Source organism: Neovison vison, chromosome 3 (genome assembly GCF_020171115.1).
Source record: "Neovison vison isolate M4711 chromosome 3, ASM_NN_V1, whole genome shotgun sequence".
In the NCBI taxonomy this organism is placed as follows: Eukaryota; Metazoa; Chordata; class Mammalia; order Carnivora; family Mustelidae; genus Neogale; species Neogale vison.
The window spans coordinates 196,918,996-196,941,598 of record NC_058093.1 but is presented as its reverse complement, the minus strand read 5'-3'; the positions used below and the strand labels follow the sequence as shown (position 1 = coordinate 196,941,598).

General features: G+C 44.0%; 1 protein-coding gene across 3 annotated transcripts in view; it reads left to right on the top strand.

Moving 5' to 3' along the window:
* The window catches only part of CLIP1 (CAP-Gly domain containing linker protein 1), a 156,682-nt gene that overhangs the window by 112,493 nt on the left and 21,586 nt on the right, over nt 1-22,603 (top strand). For 2 of the 3 annotated variants that reach the window (XM_044243432.1, XM_044243431.1), the window contains 6 exons: nt 757-913; nt 2,547-2,712; nt 2,810-3,025; nt 9,054-9,170; nt 11,213-11,319; nt 16,503-16,623. In XM_044243432.1, the coding sequence (XP_044099367.1) occupies nt 757-913; nt 2,547-2,712; nt 2,810-3,025; nt 9,054-9,170; nt 11,213-11,319; nt 16,503-16,623 (884 nt within the window). Of the gene's footprint in view, nt 1-756; nt 914-2,546; nt 2,713-2,809; nt 3,026-5,433; nt 7,702-9,053; nt 9,171-11,212; nt 11,320-16,502; nt 16,624-22,603 lie in introns of all 3 variants that reach the window. The other variant, XM_044243433.1, reaches the window with a different exon arrangement.

The following is a 22,603-nucleotide window of genomic DNA, read 5'->3' as shown; positions in this document are numbered from 1 at the left end:
TAAAATATTTGCTTGAGATCTGTAACCTCTGCAAACCCTCTCTCCCCTCTTTTCAAACGAGTTGGAATCCACCACACACCACCACTCCTCCCCCTGTCCTTGATTCACCATCGTCTTTCACTTGAGCTGCTGTAACAGCTGGCCGCCTGCTCTGCCTGCTTCTGCCCTCATCTCCTTCAGTCCATTTCCAGCACAGCAGCCAGAGCCGTCCTTCCGCTAAGTCGGGTCATGTCACTTTTCTACTCAAGATCATCCAGTGACTCCCATCTCACTCAGAGTAAAATCTAGAGTCCTTACCAATATCACGACCTGTTATCTCTCTGATGACCTCTCATACTATCCTTCCGTTTGTTTGTTCTACTCCAGCCATACTGGCCTTGTTGGCAATACTTGCAAGTCAAGCATTTTTGTGCCTCAGGGCCTTTGCACGTGATTTCCCTAAGTTCCTTCCAGTTTTTGCTTAAATGTCACCATCCAGAGAGGTCCCACCCAAGATTTTAGCCCACCAACTCTTTCTTGATTCCTTTCTCTGCTTGTATTTTTTTCCCCTCTTAGCAATTAACACTATTTTTATACTATTTGTGTTTGTTTGTTTGATCTTGTTTCTTGTCCATCATCTTGGCTAGAATATGATTTTCATGAGGGCAGGGATTGCTATATACAAATATTCCCAGAGCAAACCTTGGAATATAGGATGTGTCAATAAACTTTTGTTGATTGTAACACTACAGTGATTTTTTTTCTATATGTATTCAGATATGGAGGCAAAATTTAGAGAGAGGGATGAAAGAGAACAGCAGTTGATAAAGGCAAAGGAAAAGTTGGAGAACGACATTGCAGAAATAATGAAGATGTCCGGAGATAATTCTTCTCAGCTGACAAAAATGAATGACGAGTTACGTCTGAAAGAAAGGTATGTATGAATGGTTGTAAGGGCACCTGATTTAGGTTCGCCTCTGAAGCGCGGTCTAGGAGGGAGGGGAGCCAAAATTCAGGATTGTTCTGGTTTTTTTTTTTTTCTTTACGATTTTATTTATTTATTTGACAGAGATCACAAGTAGGCAGAGAGGCAGGCAGGGAGAGAGAGGAGGAGGCAGGCTCTCTGTGGAGCAGAGAGTTGGACATGGGGCTCGATCCCAGAACCCTGGGATCATGACCCGAGCCTAAAGCAGAGTCTTTAACCCACTGAGCCACCCAGGTGCCCCAGGATTGTTCTGTTTTAAGGTTTCCTGCCGCTCTTCCTTTTTTCTTACTACATGAGTGTCTGCTTAAATCAACTATGGAACCTTCTAAGCATTACAGTATTAGAGGCTTTTTGATGGCTTGTAAAGAAAAGGCAGGAGTTTACCTGGGGTGGGAACATGTTTCTCAAGCAGCTAACGATATTTTTAGGCTGTTTCAGTGTAACGAAGGGTAACCCATATTACAGGCGAACTGGGTATGTGCCCTGCACCTTGTGGACAGCTTTAGTGGAGTGGGTTTTCCGATTCTCCTAGTAATCCTGTGAGGTGAGTGTGTTCTTGTTCCCATCTTGAGGAGAAAGGAATTGAGGCTTTGTGAGGTGATGTGACTTGCCTGAGATTTCAGGCTTGTGCGGCTGCGCCCCGGGGCCCCCGCTGGTCATCAGCAGTATCTGCTACAGCCACGAGCTCCAGCTTCTGTCTCCACCCCTTCTGTCTTTATTCTGAGACTATTGTTGCTTTGAGCTTATTTTCTTTTCATAGCTGCTGGGTAAAAATCAAATGTTTTATTTTGTAAGGCAAAAACTTTGAGAGGACATTTTAGGGCCATGAGACCCATGATTCTGAAAGTGTGACTGGTTAGCAGTTAGGTTTATTTCTGGCCATGCACCCCCACAATTTAGCGGGATGGTGACGGGGGGTGGGGTGGGGGGGGAGGTTGGCACCTGGGCTTTGATTGGCCCCCTTGGTCAGACTTGCTGGGGGGGGCGGGGGAGTGGGCCGTACAGGTAGTGGTGGCCTGGTGCCCCAGGGAGCTCCAGCTCTGCAGGTGTCAGATGGCCCAGGGGGACCCTCCAATTTCCCACCTCTGTTCTCGGAGTCGTCTGATAGCCCGTTCTCTAGGTTTGTGTCACACATTTTCTGTACGTCTTACTGACCCACGTTGGTATCTGGAGGCTAGATCTTCAAGTTACCACTTGTCATTTTGTATCTTGTGTTTTCAAGGGGCAGTAGAATGAGTTTTTGATAATCTTGTCTGCTAAGATTTTTGAAACTTACTAAATATTTCCTCATTTATGTTTACTTTTCATTCCTTTTTCCTTACAGATCTATTGACATAAAATACAAAACCTTCATAATTACAATAATTGTCACTCTAAGTAATGTATCTATAACTGCCTCAATTGTTAAAATTAGTCTTCAGGGCAAGTCACGCCTTTTTGTTTGTTTGTTTATTTCAGATGTTATTAATTACTTACAAACTATAATCATTAGTACAATTGTGAATAGTATCTTTCTAAGTATGACTGGAATTTAAAGCATTCTTTTGAAAACTCTGACACCTTGTGTTGATCCTTGTTCTAGAAATGTAGAAGAATTACAGCTCAAACTTACCAAGGCTACTGAAAACGCAAGCTTTCTGCAGAAGAGTATTGGGGAGGTAACTCTCCAAGCAGAGCAGAGCCAGCAGGAAGCAGCCAAAAAGCACGAGGAGGAAAAGAAAGAGCTACTGAGGAAACTGGTAGACCTGGTAAGGAGAGAGTATATGAGACTAAGTGCTGGCGAGGGAGGCGAGGGCAGTGCAGATACAGCTGGGTGACTTACTGCTTCCCTCGGGGTTTCTGCAGGAAAAGAAGATGGAAATGAGCCACAACCAGTGCCAGGATCTGAAGGCCAGGTTTGAGGAGGCCAGTTGTGAGACAAAGGCGAGGCATGAAGCCGACCTGCAGAGCCTGCAAAAGACCCTGTCGGACACGGAGGAGAGGCTGAAGGCCGCGCAGAAGGAGAACAGCGACTTGATGCAGGAGATGGCAGAACTGAAAAAACAAGCCGACAAAGCCAAAGTATGTTCTGGGAGAGGAGCACGTTGCTGCGTGGCATCACGGCTGCAGCGGGGCGTACAAAGCAGCAGCAGATGGGGTGGGTCGCACCAACCTTTACAGATGCTAACCTCTGAGCGCATGGCAGGATGGCAAATTACATTTTCCTGGCTTCCAGTGCTTTCTGCCAGCTGCTGCTCCTTCTCAGGGGTGGCGGTGGCTACGTCCAGGTCTTTCCCCTGAGTGTCCTGTGTAGCCATCGCCCCCCATCCCTGTGCTGTGTGCTTCCCAGCTGTCCCAGAGAATCTTGTGTTGTCTGAGCTCTCTCTGCCTACTTGCAGGGGGCCCTGTTGTGGCTTCTCATCTTGGCCATCTTCCTGCCGCCTTGCACTGGGGTTAGGAGAGACATCTTGCAGCAAAGCAACAGGCTGAGGCCAAGCCAAGCAAGTGAGCCCTGGGGAAGCGGGGTTCCTAAAGAGCACATTAGAGTGAGGGCTCTAGAGAGGACTTTTATATGTCCCCGGAAGGCACACTCCTGTTATTAAATACAGTTTAATAGAATTTAATACATTGTGTTTCATTTTATGGTGTTAGGGTCATCTCTGCAACCCAGTATATTTTTTGACTCTGGTCACTTAATGAAGTTCAACCGTCCTACCAGTGTTTAACTTTTTCCTGCCACCATTGCACTTGCTCAAAGAAAAGTAAATACTTGTCTTTAATTATTTTTAATGTTTGTGTAGGAGTTTAGTGAAAAGGAAATGTAAAAGAGCTTACATGAGACTTGAAAAAAACCCCACCTAAAACTCGTTAATTAAACTGGACCATGATACCACACATGCTATGTATGTATACATGCACTTTCTCTCCTCTCCATGCCGCCGTCAAGGCTTCTTCCTCTCCCTGTAGAAATCTCCAGTTTCACGAGCCATTTAACACTGGATATAATTTCCAGATCTTTTGTCTTTGTGCTTCCCTTTCTCTGGACAGACTCCGCTTTTTTAGTGTTTCCGTTAAAATGTGGCAGTCTGACCAAACCACAGCATTCCAGTAGTTTGTATGAAGACTCAGTTCTGCTTCCTGGTGTTGGAAAATTTTTTTTTAATTTTTAATTTTTTACAAGGATCATTTGGTTAGGATTGTTTCCCTTCCAAAGTAGTCTCGATATCCGATTCCTGCGGATGTCAGTGTTTGTCAACAATAGTGGCTCACAGACTATTTTAAGAATCTGATGATACCTAAAGATGTACTCTCCCCCCTCCCCCAGGGATAATTTATATGCTCAACAGGTTTTTTTTTTTTTTAAAGATTTTATTTATTTATTTGACAGAGAGAGATCACAAGTAGATGGAGAGGCAGGCAGAGAGAGAGAGAGGGAAGCAGGCTCCCTGCTGAGCAGAGAGCGCGATGCGGGACTCGATCCGAGGACCCCGAGATCATGACCTGAGCCGAAGGCAGCGGCTTAACCCACTGAGCCACCCAGGTGCCCCTCAACAGGTTTTTATATAAGATGTCTGGAGGTTCAGGAAGCCCACAGAGTTGCTGTGTTTCCTAGTTGAAGAGCCAGTGATCTGTAGCTGTGCTGTCCAAGACACTAGCCGCTGGACACATTAATTTGAGTTTGAATTTGTTAAGTTTCAATAAATTACAGACTGAGGCCTTGAGTCTCACTCACTGCACTTGATGTGCTCACTAGCAGCTACCGTATTCATGCAGACAAAGGACACAGACATCACTGCAGAAGGTTGTGGACAGCGCTAGGACAGATAATGTGGTCAGGTCATTTTACAAATCAGTATTTTTTTAAAAAAACTATTTATTTTATTCACCAAGGTCTAGCAAATTGGTCTGTACTTTTAATAAGTTAGACTTAATATTGCGATTCAGTCAGTCAGGCCAGTGACTGTCCTTTAGAAGGTCAAGGTCTTGTGGTTAGTTTGAAAAGCAACAGTTTATTTTCCCTCACCCTTCCCCCCCCTTTTTTTTTGGTTAAAATACACTCACTTTTTGTAGTTCTCTGGTTTGGATTTTAAAAAATTCTTCCCTGAGTTCTTCCTACAGTAGAAATAACTGGGAAGTAGGGAGGGCAGAAAAGACTCACGCCCCAATGTCGAAGTCAAACTACACTTTGTGCCTTGTTAGGGACCACTCAGGGAAGTGTTGCAAAGAGAAAATAAACCAGTAGGTAGACCAGCACTTTGCAATTACAATTTGCAAATTACAATTTGCTTTGTATTAATTATACTTTTATGGGCTCTTTTCATCTAGTTTTTTCCCTCCCTTGTTATCCAGGTAGTTTCTATGACATTTATTGTAAAAAAAAAATTTTTTTTTCAAACTTTTACAATTTAGGTTACGTTAAGTTATTTGGGCTCACATTTGTCTGCTTGATTTCATTTTGTTTCCATTCTTTCCACCCTTTGTCTCTGTAGTCGCTAACTTATTTGTTAACATCAGCCAAAAAAGAAATTGAACTAATGTCAGAAGAGCTGAGGGGTCTGAAATCAGAGAAGCAGCTTCTTGCACAGGAGGGAAATGCTTTAAAGTTAGAAAAAGGTTCACTTTTATCAAAGCTGGTAGAGGTGGAGGCCAAAATAACTTTGCTTCAGAAAGATCAACAGAAACTGTGGTCGGTCAATGAAACGCTTCATTTAGAAAAGGAGAAAGTCTTAGAAGAAAAGCAAGATGCCGAAAAGCTTTATCGGCAGGAGCAGGTCTATAAGGAATCCTTGGTGGTTGAGAGAGAGCAGTTACTGGGAGAAATTAACACGGCGCAGGAAGAACTCCTGAAGATCAGTATGGAAAACGACTCGTTGCGGGCTTCCAGAGCAAGCGTGCAGGAGCTCATGGAACAGCTCCAGCTCAGCAAAGATACTTTGATCGCAGAATCTAAGAAGGATCAGGAAGAAAAAAATCACCTGGAAGATCACATCAAGAAGCTCGTTACTGAAAACCTTGCCTTGGCCAAAGATAAAGATGAAATTATTCAGAAGCTCCAGAGCTCTTACGAGGAGCTGGTCAAAGATCAGAAAACCTTGGTGCAGGAGATCGAAGATCTCACCACTGAGAAAAAGTCAGCTTTGGAGAAGCAGTCAGGTCTTGATAACATGTGCCTCGCCTTAAAAGTGGAAAGAGAAAATCTTCTCCAAAGCAGCAAAGATCTGCAGTTTGAGAAGGACGTGCTCCTTCAGGACCAGGAAAAGCTGAGTGCCAGCCTGGAGGCCGCCCTCCAGATCAAGCAGCTGCTCAACACAGAGGCCAGCGGGCTCCGCACGCAGCTGGAAGAGGCCCAGCGGGCTCTGAGGAAGGCGGAGCTGGAGATGCGGCAGCTTCAGGCCTCGAACAGCAGCCTCACCAAGCTCCTGGAAGAAATCAAGACCAGTCGGGAGATCACAGACTCCGAGTGCATCCAGCTTCTGCATGAGAAAGAAACCTTGGCTTCCTCTGAGAGAAGACTCTCGGCTGAAAAAGAAGAACTCCTAAGTGAAAACAGGCTCCTTGCCGAAAAACTGAAGAAGTGCTCGGAGGAGGCTGCCCGGGTCGAGATGAGCCTGAACGAGAAGATCGCGTTCCTCACTTCTGAGAAGGAGGTGGTCTGTCAGAAGATTACCAAGCTCAAAAAGCAGCATGACAGTCTCTTGAAGGAAAAGTCTGTCCTAGAAATGCAGAATGGAGATTTGCTTGCAGAAAGGGAGAATTCCGTGAAAACCATGGGAGATCTCCGAAGGAAGTATGATCAAGAATCCGCCAGCAGAAGAATCATGGTGCACGAGAAGATGAAGCTCCTTGGGAATCTCGACACTCTGGAGAAGGAGCTTCAGGAGAGGAAAAGGGAAAACCAAGAGCTGGCTGCCACCAAGCACGAGCTCTCTCTGATGCTGAAAGAGGCCCAAAGTGCCAGGAAGAGTCTAGAAAAAGAGCACACGAGCACCCTGCAAGCCAAGGAGAGCCTGAATGCCGAGCTTCAGACGTGCTGTTCTGAAAAAAACATCCTGCTGAGAGACGGGATGAGCCTACAAGAAGAGTGTCAGAGGCTGAACGAGGAGATCCGCGCCGTGCAGCAGTCCTTTGTCCGGGAGCAGGAAGCCAGAGCGCAGGAAAATGAGTCGTCCCTGTATGAAAACAATAAGCTTCATGGGCGGATGGCGCTCCTAGAGCAGGAGCTAGAAGAGTTAAGAGTGTGTACTAAGCAGCTGCAGTCCGAAAAGTTCGTGCTCGTCCAAGAGAAGAGCAAGTCAGAGCAGAAAGTGGCGGAGATCATTAAGGAGAAGGAGCTCTTGAGTGCAGAAACAGCTCGGCTTGCTGCCAACATAGAAACTCTGAAGAGTGATTTCAGCACCTTGTCCAAGTCCAAGTTAGAGCTGCAGGAGCTGCACAGCTACCTCACCAAGATCCTGGACGACCTCCGGCTCAAGCATGAGATGACGCTGGCCGACCGCGCCAAGGTGGTGCAGGACAACAAGAACCTGCTGGCCGAGAAGAGAGACATGATGCTGGCCAAGGAGGAGCTCCTGAAGGAGAAGGAGAAGCTGGCGGAAAGCTACTTCATCCTTCAGAAAGAGATTAGCCAGTTGGCCAAAACCAACAGCCACATCTCAGCCAACCTCCTAGAATCGCAAAATGAAAACCGTACTTTGAGGAAAGACAAGAGCAAGCTCACTCTTAAAATTAGAGAGCTCGAGACTCTTCAGTCATTTACGGTAAAATGGGAGGGTCAGGGACCAGGCCTGGACTACTAACCCCTGTGCACTAACTTCCTAGCGCCCTGGGCAGCTTGTCTTTGAGGCCAGCAGGGAAATGCACCCGACCCAAGTAGCTGCGTGTGTGTCTCAAGCTGTTTGTCTGACCACCCGAAGGGGCAGTTCTGTACTAAATCTCTAATTGCAGCTGTTTTTCTCCTTTGGAAAGAATCATAAACTGTGAATAAAAAGGATACATTTTTTAATTTAAGGAGAAATTTTCTTTTTCTTTTTTTTTTTAAGATTTATTTGACAGACAGAAATCACAAGTAGGCAGAGAGAGAGAGAGGACAAAGCAGGCCCCCGACCGAGCAGAGAGCCCAATGCAGGGCTCGATCCGAGGACCCTGAGATCATGACCAGAGCTGAAGGCAGAGGCTTAACCCACTGAGCCACCAGGGTGCCCTTGTGGTTTTTAAAGGATTAAGAACAGTAGTAAAATGGGCACATAGCGAAACATAGTATCTTCTGTTTGGCTTTTAACTGTTTTGCTTTTGTCTGTCCAAATGCAGTTGGAACACTCCAGTGAACTTTTCTGTGGCTGGTGGTAGGGAGGGCAAAATGCAGAGGAAAATTCCCATCAGCTTTATTAGACTGCATGAAGTTGTAAGCAAGTGCCTAAAAATATTTTCTTTCTCATCAGAAATAAACAAAAAATTTTAATTTTTATAATTATTTTTATCTTATCAGCTAAGGATTTGTGTCCATATCCATGCGATCTTTTTTATTCACAGCCATGTTTGTATTCATTACCCACAGCTTCTCTCACAGACTTTTCCATTTAATGCTTCTCATTAAACACTTGAGCCTTATGTTAATAATTGCCCAAATAATTTTTATCTTTACTTGAGAAATCCCCAACCTAAATTACAAGTTATTTCAAAAGCCCCACATCTGAAATAGCGAGAGTAGTGTTGCCAACATACAGCAGTAAATACGACAAAGGGAAAATTCAGCTACGTAAAGGACGTTACTGTTTGTTATCAGGGAAGTGAATGTTTCTCTCAAACACAGGTCAATGATGAGCGTGACTGTTAGTGTAACTTTGGAGCTTGGAAAGATGTAGGGTTGGAAGGGTCTGAAAATATGCAAATATCATATTGCAGTTGGCTTGTTTGAAGAACGCCATGAAAAGGGTCTGTAGCTTGGTTCCCCTTTCATGGCTCGGTCTGTTTGCCTCAGCATTGGATTGGTGACTGGTCCTTAACCTTCACCACACAGACAGTGAGAGCTGCCTGAGCCGCACAGCCCGAGTGTCCCAGACGGGCTTGCCCAGGGCTGTCCTCTTTTCTCACGGTGCTTTCTTGTGTTCAGGCTGCTCAAACGGCAGAAGACGCCATGCAGATAATGGAACAGATGACCAAAGAGAAGAGCGAGACTCTGGCCTCCTTGGAGGATACCAAGCAAACAAATGAAAAACTACAGAATGAAGTAATCAGATTTAAATGGCTTTTTGTACAAAGGACAGCTTACCGACTTCATGGAATGTTTGATCACTAACTCGGAATTGTTTATTTTTTGAAGTGTGGCCTCATACAGGTTTGATCCATGTTAGCGGAGTCGCTTGTACATCAGAACCACGATAATATTAAATAAAGTATATGACTTCATTACTCACTTAGTAGGGTCAACCTTTAAAAAAATAATGAGGGGAAAACCCTGATAGCGTGGCTTTCTATGGTAACTTCAGAGATGGGATGTATCTTTGATCTGAAATCACACACATTTTTTTCCTCAGCGCTCTCCCAACTGAAGCCACTAAATTCCGCTTCTCAGCCCTGAGTTTGACGTAAGCCTTTTCTTGGCATCACTCAGTCCTGGTTCCCTTTTGTGTCCTCTCCAAACAGCCACTTCTGGGTCTCAGACAGATTGTGGCATGGAGATCACTTCGATTCTGTCCAAAGTAGCATATTTCTCATTCTTCCTGGACCCATTTTTGGTCCTACTCCTCCCTATGCCCAGCTCCTATGCCCAGCTCATACCAACCCTTCCTTCCTTCGGGAAGCAGTTACCTCTGAATTCTAAGTAGATGGATTTGCCCAAATCGTTACGCTTTTGAAAGGGATAGTCAGGTGAGACTATTAAAGCAAGGAAAGGGCTAGCCACATTGAAGAGCTGCTGAGTTGAGGCTAGGCCTTCTCATTATGGAAGGTCAAAGATGGAAATCTGTAAAGACACGCACATTTTAAGATGATTATAGGGCGAATACAACCGGATGAAGAAGGGGGTACATTTTCAGAACTGATAGTCCTAAGACAAGAAGAGAAAGCATTAAAAAAATCAGATGATAGTCACAGAAGCTAAAATAAATGAGAAGATTTTAAGGAATGGATCTAATTTTTAAGGGTAGAATCAGGGAGCATTGTGTGCCTTCATGACATAGCTCTTGGTGTCCTTGTTGTATAGCCAGAATACAAGACCAGATGAATCATTTTTTTTGGACCCATTGTGATACTTGGTTTTTCTTATTCTATGAATCTGGAATTCCAGATTCCTCTATTAATTGTAGAGGGCACTAAAAGGAATATTGTGGTGGTAAAATCATCGAGGCACTGTCTGGGACTCCTGACTGGTAGCATGTGACGTGGCAAAGATGTCTGTGACCATGGGAGATGATTACCCAAGTCCCAGGAAGCCGCTGTGGGGCCAGGATCTCACCCTGGGCAGTGGACAGCCCCGAGCGAGCTCCCTCTCCTTGGTCGGGGCTCTGAACCTAGAACTCTGGTCACCTGTCAGAGCCTATAGCTGGTCACGTCCCCACTCATTCCAATCATGTGTCTGGTGTTCCCACCAGGGCCAGGCCCTAAGCTGGCCGCCTCCCCCGTGTGCCACTGATGGAGCTGAACGAATAAATATGAGGCTTTTCAGCCTCACTTGCCTGGCTCTTTCCCCTGTCAGATCAAAGTTAAGATGGATAATCAAATATTGTCCCACCTACAGATAATTTCATTTGGAAGATTGTTGTAGTCAGCACTCTGTACATTTGGTACTAAGGTTGACAGATACATCTGAAATTACTAATCTGTGGGGAAGGAAGGGAGTTTTTGTTTTCATTACAAAGAATAATCCTTGCTGATGTAATGCCTTTGCAATTTATTTCTTGGCTTCGGTTTTTTTTTTTTAAAGAGGGGTCATACTTGAATAGCAAGTTCAATGGTAAATATTGAGAATTGTCCACAAAGTGAAAGTAAACTTTGGTTGTAATTCATGTAGCAATTTAGTTTGACATTTTGGCTGGGTGGACGGGGAATGTCTGACTAAATGTAAGGGGGAGGCATGCAGTTTATAATGTCATGGTCATTTGTCATCTCCTTACCAGTGGCTTTTTTTTTCTTTCTTTTTCTTTTTTTTTTTTACAAGTGACTAATGTCACCTGTCTTTTTAGTACACATTTGCATGAATAATTTGTCTATCCAGTCATGTCACTGGGAAATGAAATAATTTCATCAAGTTTTTTTTTCTTGGTCTTTAAGTTGGATACACTTAAAGAAAACAACTTGAAAAATGTGGAAGAGCTGAACAAGTCAAAAGAACTTCTGACAGTAGAGAACCAAAAAATGGAAGAGTTCAGGAAAGAAATGTAAGTTCATTTCCTTTGAGAGAAACCGGGGGACTTAATATTGCAAAAGTGAAGACGAGACTATTTAAAAAAATAACTTGACAAGTACTTAAAAAGTAGTTGCCCCTTTCCTGCCCCCCAAATGTGGTAGTGTGCCTGGAAAGTAAGCCCTGTAACTGTTTAGCTGAAAGGTAGCTAAGTCACAGCGATAACCAGGTTAAAGGATCAAAGTGAGTGTGTGCTGGCTGATAAGTGAGGGCAGGTGGCATTCGAATATGATTTTATGAAGAAAATACAAGAGGAATTGGACTTTTGTTTGTTTCTTTGTTTTAAGCAGTGTGCTTTAAAAATCTCTCAAAACCCTTTCTGTAGGGAGAAAAAAAGCATCTCCCTTTCAAGATTATCAATAATCTTGATTTTAAGAATAATCCAACCTTCTTGCATGGGAATCAGGTGAGAGAATTGTGGAAGAATCTTTCTTTTTTTTTTTTTTTTTAAGATTTTACTTATTTAGTTGTCAGAGAGGAGCTAGAGTGAGCACAAGCAGACAGCGTGGCAGGCAGAGGCAGAGGGAGAAGCAGGCTCCCTGCCAAGCAAGGAGCCCAGTGTGGGACTTGATCCCAGGATCCTGGGATCATGACCTGAGCTGAAGGCAGCTACTTAACCAACTGAGCCACCCAGGCGTCCCTGGAAGGATCTTTCTATTCAAGGTTCATTCCTCAGTCTGCTGCCTTGATTTCAGGCAGACAGGCTGACCGTGTTTCCTTTGTCAACACCAGCTCCAAGTCCTGGCCGTTCAAGTCCAATCATCGTAATCGTTGGTGTTTATCAGGCATTTGAGTTGATAGTTCAGGTGTAGAATTCATTTTGCTCTTCTGTTCTGAGAGCTACACCATAAACCAGCTGTGTAAACCTAAAAATTTAAAGCCAGTTAATGTGGTGAACCTTTGCGTCTTCCAAGCTGGGAAGGATACAGAGACAGATTTACATGGCCCCCGCCCTTCTAGGGCTTAAATTATTTGCTTCCTGTTCTGAGCAGACAGAGGCATGAGATCAGTCAGATAGTAGCTCCACTCCAAGCCTCCATCCTCAAGGTGAGGTGTTGCTCAAGCTCAGACTGAACCTAGGACAGCTGGGTTCTTCGGAGAGTTCGTAAAATCCCTCTTCCGAGCGACTCTGGGGCGCGTGATCAATCCCTTCCTCAGTCTTTGTATTTTGTTTTTAATTTTTATTGAAATTCCAGTTAACACACAGTGTCGCGTTGGCTCGAGGCGCACAGTGTAGTGATTCGGCGCTTCCGGACCTCAGTCTTAGTGTTAGTATTTCTCCAGACGGTGCTGAGAAAGTTCGCACCAGCTCCCTGCGCATTCACAGACTCCTCAGCTTACACGGGTGCTCGGGACCGGCAGGAAGAGCTTGCGTTGTCTTGGCCTTCTGAAGCCACGGCAGGCAGGCACATAGAGGTCACCGTGATGGGAAACCACGCCAGCACCAGCTCTGAGAGGGTGGCCGTGGGCGTGCTGCGGGGCTTTGCCCGTGACACAGAAAGGAGTGTTCAGAGCATTGTTGACTTGAGTTCATTTGTGTCACACAGGCAGCTGGTGAGGGAGGATGTGAGCAGCAGGAGAAGATTCCCTAACCAACCTCCCACTGCCATAACCCCACCTGTGAGCTCTCTGGGCCGCACTAGGTAATGGAGGGGCAGGGTCAGCGTGGACCTAGCAGAGAGAGCCCTTGGGACGTCGCTAAGACCCCTCTCCCCCACAGTACTACTTAGCAGTCTCTCGTCATGGCCATTGCAGGTGTTTAAGCGTCCAGCGTCCTCACCGTGTCACTGTCCTGTCACCTGCCCCCAGTTAATATGGGGTGGCTTAACCTCTGTGAAGAGAGAAATTTTCTGCCCTTCTTTGAGTGATTCCAGTGAATAATAAAAGCTTGGGCTCCTGGCTGTGGGCACAAAGGATCATGAGCGCAAGACTGTGGCCCCTGCTGCTGCTGCCTCTAACCGTGGCCTGTCACCTGGAACCACTGTCCCCAGATCTCTGAGTGAGGGGGAACCAGGACCACTGGGCAGATAGCCTGTGCCGCTTCTGCCTCTCCACCTTTCCTCAGGCCCATTGGGCCCGAGGGAGTCGTGTCTTCTGTGGGTGACCTGGCACACTGTGGCCAGGGTTCCTTAGCCAGAGGGACGAGCCGTGGGGGACACCAGTGACAGGCTTCAGAAGCTGGTACAGGGAGTAGGTTGGAAGAGCCCCTGCCCCCAGTGACTCATTGTTCCCTGCGGTAGACTTGGCCACATTTCAAGGACCATCTAAAATAAATGTACTGTGTAATGGGAATGGTGCTTCTCAAAAAAAAAAAAAAAAAGGCAGTCATTTTACCGCTCCTTAGTTCCTCAGTTCCCAAAGCTAGAGAACGAGCAGCTGATGATTTCTCTGTGGTTCAGCATGTATCTGAGGTGCTTTATGTCCTTCAGAACATTCCTGGTGTCTCCCCTCACCTGACAGGACTTCAGTTCCTGGAGGAAAATGGACCCCAGTGTAGACACTGGAGTTTTAATCGGAATTACTTCCTATGGAATATTGCCCTTGGCGCTGGCGACTCAGTGCTTGTAGCTAAGTGTTCCTTCTATGCTACTTATTAGACTGGTTTTAGGAAAATTCTTAGCTTTGGTTAGCTAAGTCCTATTTTCAGGTGGAGAGAGAATATGTTTCCCCCCAATATATAATTTTAAATCTTAGGGAAAATGATACAAGCAGTTTAATTGTTGTTCTTAATTACTCACCTGACACAGTAATAAATCTAGAATAGATTTAGCATGGCCATTAATTGATTTATAATAGACTTGTAGGTAGAATGTTTGCAAGTTAGTGTGAAAAATACGTATTTGCCTCCTGGTTTTAAAACTGGGATAGTCTTCTGTCATGTAGAAAGAAAAGTCGCTTTAAAAATTGTTAGAAATACCTTAAGTATTTTCAGAATGGTTCCCTGGAGTATTTCCGGAAATTGGGCTATAAGAGCCTTCTTCCTGTATGAAATACATGTACCCGCTACACTCTAAAGAAAAATGGAAAGGTGTTTCTATATTTGATTCACAGCTGAGGTCCATCGCCAGATTTAACTCCAGTTCTCATGCTTCTACAACTTATTGGATTTAAGATTTGGGGAAAATCTCTTGCTTCCCTAAGCTTCAGTTTTCTTATCTTTAAAATATAGATAATATTAGCCTCATTGGCTTTGAGGATTGAGAAAGTGTTCATGAAAGCATTGTATAGGTTTTATGTTGAACAAATAATGCTTTCATAGATCAATACTTTAGAAAATTTTGTAATTTCTTTGACTTCTTCTTTTAATTTTCTTTACTGTGGGCTCTTAATAGAAACCAAGGATTTAAAAAGCCATTAAGGAGCACGTGGGTGGCTCAGTTCGTTAGGTATCTGACTTTTGATCTCCGCTCGGGTCTAGATCTCAGGGTCCTGAGTTGGGCTCCATGCTGGGTGTGGAGCCTACTTACTAATAATAGTAATAATAATAATAATAATCAGCCATTAAAAGATGAAACTCTTGGGGCACCTGGGTGGCTCAGCGGGTTGGGGCCTCGGCCTTCGGCTCGGGTTATGATCCCAGAGTGCTGGGATCGAGCCCCATATCGGGTTCTCTGCTCAGCGGAGAGCCTGCTTCCTCTTCTCTCTCTCTCTCTCTCTCTGCCTACTTGTGATCTCTGTCTGTCAAATAAATAAAGAAAATCTTAAAAAAAAAAAAAGAGGAAACTCTTTAAGAGACAGCAGGATCACAGACTTACCACTGACCATCTACCCAGATGCTAAGTCCAAACCAAACATCTCCCAAGGAAGGCAGTGACAGCTGGGAATTAAAAAAAAAAAAATCCTAAGTAAAACCTTCAGATTTGTCAAGAATTGATGGACTTGGGCCAGAAGGCGAACTTTAGCTGTTGTGTGTGTGTGTGTGTATCCATAATTAAAACCAACTCTCCTAGCTTTTGAATGACCTGAGGCTTAAATCTCTTCTGTTTTTCCTCACTTGGTATGTAGACATCTCTGTAAAAGACCTCATTTAATGTGCTAGGACAGTTTTTGTGTAAATATATTCCCCTAAATCTTACCCCACTAGGCATTATTATAGGTGGATGGAGAATTAAAACTCAAAAAAAAAAAAAGAACCTGAAGATGCCAGGCATTGCCACCCATTAGACAATTGAAGTTAAAAATAGATATGTTCCTGCATCAGCAGATGGATTCATACCCAGAGGACTTGATTCAGGATTCAGCCGTGTGTGACAGCTCCCTAAATGGAGTTTAGCCAGCACAGACTTAAAATTCATAGTGGCATTAAAATCTTCTATGATGGAAAACTAAAATCCAGTGATCAGACAAAAATATTTTCAATATCCACATGTCAAGGATAAGAATTTGAGATGTATATTTTGGATAACTTTAATATTGGTAAGATGTTTAACACATATGCTTAGCCTGTTCACCTTTTATATGCTGATATTTGTGACGCAGGTCAGCAGGCTATATTTTTATTTGCTTCTTTTAATTACAAAGTAACATTGTGGAAAGAATACAATCAAAATGAAACACCTGTTATGTAATTGGAAAACCGCATTTCCTTTGGGCATTTCACCTGGAGAGATGTCCTAAAAATATACTCCGATTCACGCTAGCACTTGACCCTGACAGATACCGGCAAATGGGACCATTAGATTTTTATTTCTTCCAGAAAAAAAAAAAACCCAACAGATTACAGATCTGTCCAGTCTGAACAGAGTACCTTGACAGCAAAGGAAATCACTTTATCAACATAGTGGGTTTTTGCATAATTTTCTAATGGAAATAGTCTTAAAGACAAGAGGACTGACCATTTCGCTTGTTGTTTATTTTATAGTAACAGTGCCTTTTGTATGGGGAGTGTTTAGATAGAAGTGGGTGAGTGTGGGTGGAGAGAGGGTGGATATAGTGTTTATTAGGTTTAAAAAGAATGTAATAATTGTGGGCGGCAGTCCTCGTCCGGAGGGGTTAAAGCCGTTTACTGCACGTAGATACCGCTGCCTCCTGTTCTTATAGATCCTATCAGGCACGTGACCCAGATATATTTTCCTCAGTGCTGTGAAGCCCGTCGTCTCCCACAGTTTCCTTGCCTGTCTTGTTTCTATGGTAACCCTGCACTCACTGTCCTTGCAGAGAAACCCTCAAGCAGGCAGCAGCTCAGAAGTCCCAGCAGCTTTCGGCATTGCAAGAAGAGAACGTGAAACTTGCTGAGGAGCTGGGGAGAAGCAGGGACGAAGTCACAGGTCATCAGAAGGTCAGTGGGCCTGGGGGGGAGGGTGCCTAGCTCTGCCCTGCTACTGCCCACTGCTGTGGGCAGGGTGCTTGGAGGTCCCTTGGTGTGGTTGTGTGGCTCCAAATGGGATTCCAGGTTGCCTGTGTGATGTGTATTCTTGCCTTCAAGTGTGCTGCTGTAGGACTTAGGGTGGGAGTTGACAGATTTTCTTTAAAAACAAAAACAAAACAAAACAAAACAAAAAAACCCAAACCAAAAAAGACCAATAACAACACGGGGAACTTGCAAGCAAGTAGAAAATACGATCTTTATTAGACAGTCTCATAGCATTGCATTTAAATGGAAAGGAAGGATCTCATCTCCCTACTATCATTGCCTGGATTTCAAAATTACTTTTTCTCTTAAGGTTTCTTTTCTCTTTCATCGGAACTGGTTTGAAGGAAGCAAATTCCCAGGATAAGGATTTGGTGTGGGGGTTGGCAGCCGTTTTTAAATAGAACTCTGCTTTTCTTTAAAAAAAAAAAAATTTTTTTTAAGCATTTCCTAATGGAACTCTGTACGTATGTGCAATTGTGTGCGTTGGTATGTGTTATGTGCTATGTGCTATCCCCAGAATGGGCGAGAAGCTCACCACAACCCATTGGCTTCCGTATTTAAATCAGAAAGATTTGTGACAAGTTCATTAAACACTGAAACAAAACGGATTTTAAAGAATACCATATCCTGCTTTTTATTCTTTCTGAGTTGAATCCCAGTGCTAAATGGCTTGTCACATCTGGCCTCAGCAGATTCCTAAAATGAGATTTTAAAGAGAATTTTACTGGGTGGTCATTAATTCTTGGTTTACATTTCAAGAGAGTTTTCCCCCCCCTACATACTTGGCAAAGATTAATTCTCACTTAGGGTGGAGTAATTTGGGGTGATTACATGGAGTTACCCATTGACGTGGTGCAGTTTGTGGTGAAAGCACTTTTTGGAGAGTTGATTTCAGACTTTAAATTCTTTATCATAGTTTCCCACAATATTCTTCAGAAAAGAAATGTCACATCTCTCCAGACTCCAGGATGGCGATGATGCTTTTGGTGTTAATAGCTCACATTTACTGGCTCTTACTATGTGACAAGCACAAATAAATGACAGCTATCATCTCACTTAATCTTTACAATAATTCTGGAAGATGGCCCTGTCATTATTTCTGCTTGTAAAAGGAACACGAAGATAGTAATCTGCTTACCCTTGTTTAGGTAATAGTGTCAAGAAATGTTTGCCATCTAATGATTTGGGTCAGGAAAAGTTGATTTAAATGGGGCTACTGCCCTCTCCTTTGGTCAGTATATGAGAAACTGGAGTTCATGAAAATAGAAGCCCTTTGACCAGAGGAGGTCCTTTTTTTCCTGGCACAAACTAAAGCATCTAAACATACGGTAGCTCTCTCGGGGTGTCTGTAAGTTCTTGCAGGAGAAGGATCTCTGAGAGGGGCGTCTCACTTGACCTCCTGGAGTATGTCTGGTAGAGAAAGCAGATCCCATACGTGGGAGGAACAGAGAGATCATCCCTTCCTCTCATGTTGTGACCTTAACTGGGCTGTTGATTACATTCCTTGCTTCTGTCACTCAGAACCGGAAAGCAGTGGAAGGAGACATCATGCTTCCTCGGACAGAGCTTTGCAGGGCTCGCTGCCTCCCATGCTCTTCCCTTTTGCATGTTGGCATTCGAATTGCCTTCCTTTGGAAAAGGATTTGAAAGTCAGTGACTTCGATGGGTGTTACCGAATAGGTGTGCAAAGATCAACTAAGAAAAGTGACTTCCCTTTAAAGGACAGATTGTTAGGCCCTTTGTAGTTCTGTGTTTTACTCCGAGGAAAAATAAACGGGCATGAACTCAATAATAGGCTTCAGTGGTAGAGCTTGTTAACAAGGATATTGATCACCAAGGAGGACTAGGGTAATTCTTCCCTTGAAATAAATAAATACAAATACAAATATTTTATACACACACACATAATGTCTGTGTTTTTCATTTCAAAAATAGTGGAGAGACTCACCCATCCAAAGTAATTTAGAAGCAGCCTTAGTCTACAGAAGACTGATTAATTCACTGGCTCTGTTACTCTTACTGTGTAATCTCCAGGAATCTAGAGTACTGCTTACTTCCATAAAATTACAAATTTCACTCCATTACTTACTGTAGTCAAGCTGAGTTATTGATCAGCTATGTTTAGAAATACACTACAGAGCCACCATGTTGGGCAAAAACCCTGCTTTTAGAAAAAAAGAAAGATTTTTAATCGACTGCGAGATCATTATATCCTAAACTTAAGACAGTGGAGAGGAGGCTGACAGGGCATGGGTTAAATATTGACCCAGAACCTGAGTTCTATCCTGATTCCTTTTATTAGTAGCATCATAATTCACTGAACATTTATCAAGAGAGCGGCTTTGTCTGTTTCACACTCATCACAACATACCTCTGAGATAGGAAGGTTTTCTGAAGATACGCTGAGGCTCAGAAGTCAACCAGTTTGCTAAGGACACTGCTGGGCAGTGGAGCCAAGACCTGCACGCCCCTCGGACTAACTCGGGGGCCTGTACCCTGCTCCTATCCTATACAGATACTAAAACTTACTTCCACTTATTTCATAATTATTACTGTTATGGATAAAAAAGAAAGAAAAACTTATGAGCTAGGAATGTGGTAGGTGGGGGGTCAAGCAATGCTATAGAAATGTACTCTCGGTTTATTGGATTGTTGGATTTTTTGCTTCAATTTTTTTTTTTGCTTAGAAAGCCCAAGACACCCCAGAATCTGTTGTGAATCTTCAGCATCTCACTGGGATTACTTCCTTCAATATGAGGGCTGTTTGATTTCCTGTTTGTCCATTGGATGGGAGCTCATTTATCAAAATAAGAGAATCCCTTCCTTCCTGAGACAGTGATTTTGTAGAACCTACTCTCTTTTTATGAATTTAAAAAGATGTAGGATATTCTGAGATGAGGAGGGTTGATAATGAGCAGGACTGGTTGGTCCAAGTTGGGGAGTGATGTTAGTTTCCGCTTTTAGAGAGGAATTCTCATTTGCCTTGATTGACTGGTGGGCATCGTGCGCTCCCGGGTGAAGAAGGATTGTATCTTGGAGTTGGAAGGACTCCTCTGTTCCTCGTCCTCTGGAACAGAGCTGGTAAAACCGGAAACAAAACCCACGTGTGTGTATTCTTTCTCATCTGCTCTCCCTAGCAGACATTGTCCTTTCCAAAGGAAATTGTGGGAGTTGCCTTTCCCAAGTGGGGTACTTATCTTGTCAGGGGAGGGGAGCAAAAATCAGGATCAGCTGGGATCGGGAGAGGCTTGCTATATCTGGCATCAGCAGTGACAGAAATCTTTATGGACAGTCACAGAGTACTCTATCTTTGAAAAAGGAACATGCTAGATTGAACTGTATGAAACTGCTCATTTTGCAATTTCATATTGTTCAGCCTTGTGGTTAACATAACTTACCTCTTCTTGATAAACGACGATTATGAGGATTGTTCTAATTATATGATTGACGCTGACTGTTGGCTTTCTCCTTCACTTTCCTGCCTGATGGCCTGACTGGTTTCATGCTGCTTTAGGGTATGCGCGCGTGCGCGTGTGCATATAAATACATGTAACAAGATTTACTGTTTCAGCCACTTTACAGTGTACGATTCAGTGGCATTTGGTACGTTCCCCATGCAGTGCGGTCATCACGTCTGTCTAGTTCCAGAGCGTTTTCATCATCCCAAAAGGAGAGCCCCTACCCGTTGAAGCAGTCACTTCCCATCACTCCCTCCTAACCCTGGCAACCGCTAATCTATGTGTTGTCTCTGTGGGTTTTTTGCCTTTTCTGGATGTTTCCTATCAGTGGACTCTTAAGGCATGTGACCCTTTGTGACCCGCGTCTTTCTGTCAACGCCCTGTTCTCATGGTTCTTGGTGTTGTAGCAGGTGTCGGGGCTGAATGGTATTTGTTGGATGCTGGTACCACATATCGTTTGTGCACCCACTTTTGGTGTTTCAGGTCTCCTTTCTCCATTCCGACTGTCACTGTCCCTCCCGAAGTCTGCACGCCTGCCAGTGGTCGCGATGTCTGTTGGCCCCTTTGGATTTTCTGTGGGTTGGGAAATCCTCCTCATTCTTTTGAAAGTGGCTTTCTCTTTCTCTCTCTCTCTCTCTCTCTTTTTTTTTTTTTAGATTTATTTGTTTATTTTAGAGGGTGCGGGGCGGAGGGGCAGAGGGAGAGAGAATCTCAGGCAGACTCCCCGCCAGGCACGGAGCCCCATGTGGGGCTCCATCTCACACCCCCAGGATCATGACCTGACCTGAGCTAAAACTGAGAATCGGATGCTCTGCTGACTGAGCCACCAAGGTGCGCCTTGAAAGTGGTTCTAGATCTTGCCATACTGTTCACACTTACAGCCCGATCTTCTTTTCTTTACTTCCAAACTTTTCAAAGGAGTAACATTTTCTACCTTTAATTTCACCTTCCATTTTCTTCCCAGTCCCTCGCAGTCCGCTTCTCGCCACACCAGTGCACTACTGAAATGACTCTTGCTTGACTCATCACTTACCTAGTGATGGCACAAGTGCGTGGCTTCCTTTCCGTCCTCTGTGAACATTTGGTATCACCACCTACATTCTTGACTCTCCTCTTTTTACACCTTCCACGCTGTTGGCTCATGTTTCTCCTGCCACACCTGGTCAGCTGACGTTCCCATGTCCACTCTGACAGCTCCTCTTCCCCCGTCCCTATGTGGGGAACTTCTCCAGGCTCAGGGCTAGCTGCTTCCTGCTCTGTATTCAGGTAGCAATCTCCGCAGTTCTCCGTCAGACGCACGACACTGTGTTGTAGCTGTTTCTCATGCTTCTCCCCACACAGGCTGTGAGATGGTGGGAACCACAGTGCATAGTACGTAGGTTCGAATGAATGAGCGAGTGATTAGATGCATACCCCATTTCAAGTCAGGGCCTCAGGATACAGAAACCTTGACTACTCTTTCTACTTTTTTTTTTTTACATGATGTCAGTTCCTTCCAGTGTCACAGAGTTGTGCTTGCCAGAAGCCTGATCACCAAATGAGCGGGTCACATGCCCTCTGTGGGTACTGGAAGCATACGGGGCAAAATGAGGCAGAGTCATGTTGTCTCAAGATTAATGGAAAGATACAGAGCAGCATTTCCTATGATAGAGAATACTAAAAGTAATCATAACAATAGAAGTTCTACTACAGAAATAGCCACCTGAAGTAGTTACTTCTGAAATGTCTGAGATACGATTTCCTGTGTATTTCTCCTTGTAAGGATTGCAGATACACCGAGCTGTCACTATGGGCACAGTGTTGATTTCTCTCTCCAACCCCAATCCCAGTTATTTGCAAAATGAGGTTACAGTTGGTTTGTAGAAACTGGACAGGGATTAGATCTCAATAAGTGCTTTATCAACACTTGTACAGTAAACGCAGTCTATGGAAAATTGGGGTTACCATCTAGATTGACTTATGAATAATTGCCTGCAAATGTTAAACAAGGCTGGATTCACAGATGTGACTGTTGAGAAATGGAACACTGCTTTTAAGTAAACTCTGCTGCCCAGCATGGGGCTCTAACTCCTGACCCCAACATCAAGAGTCACATGTTCTACCAACTGAGCCTGCCAGGTGCCCCAGGGCAACACTGTTTTTAGCTTGTCATAGTTTATTTTGGAAGACAGTGTACATTAGCCATTGTAATTTTAATCTGGGCTCAGAGACTTCTGGGCAGGTAGGGCTAAGTGAAACTGATCATGGAATCTTTCTTCCTCAATACCTAATGAAGTGAATACACTCTTCTGGTTATTAAAAAAAAAAACAATGTCTCCAGGAAAATCGAGCAAAGCCAGTGGGCCTCATGCTGTATATATTAAAACTGACAACCAAGAGAAGGAACATGACTGTGGTTTGACTCTTTTGACACTGTCCGCAGTGGTGAGAGAAAAGAAAATGTGTAG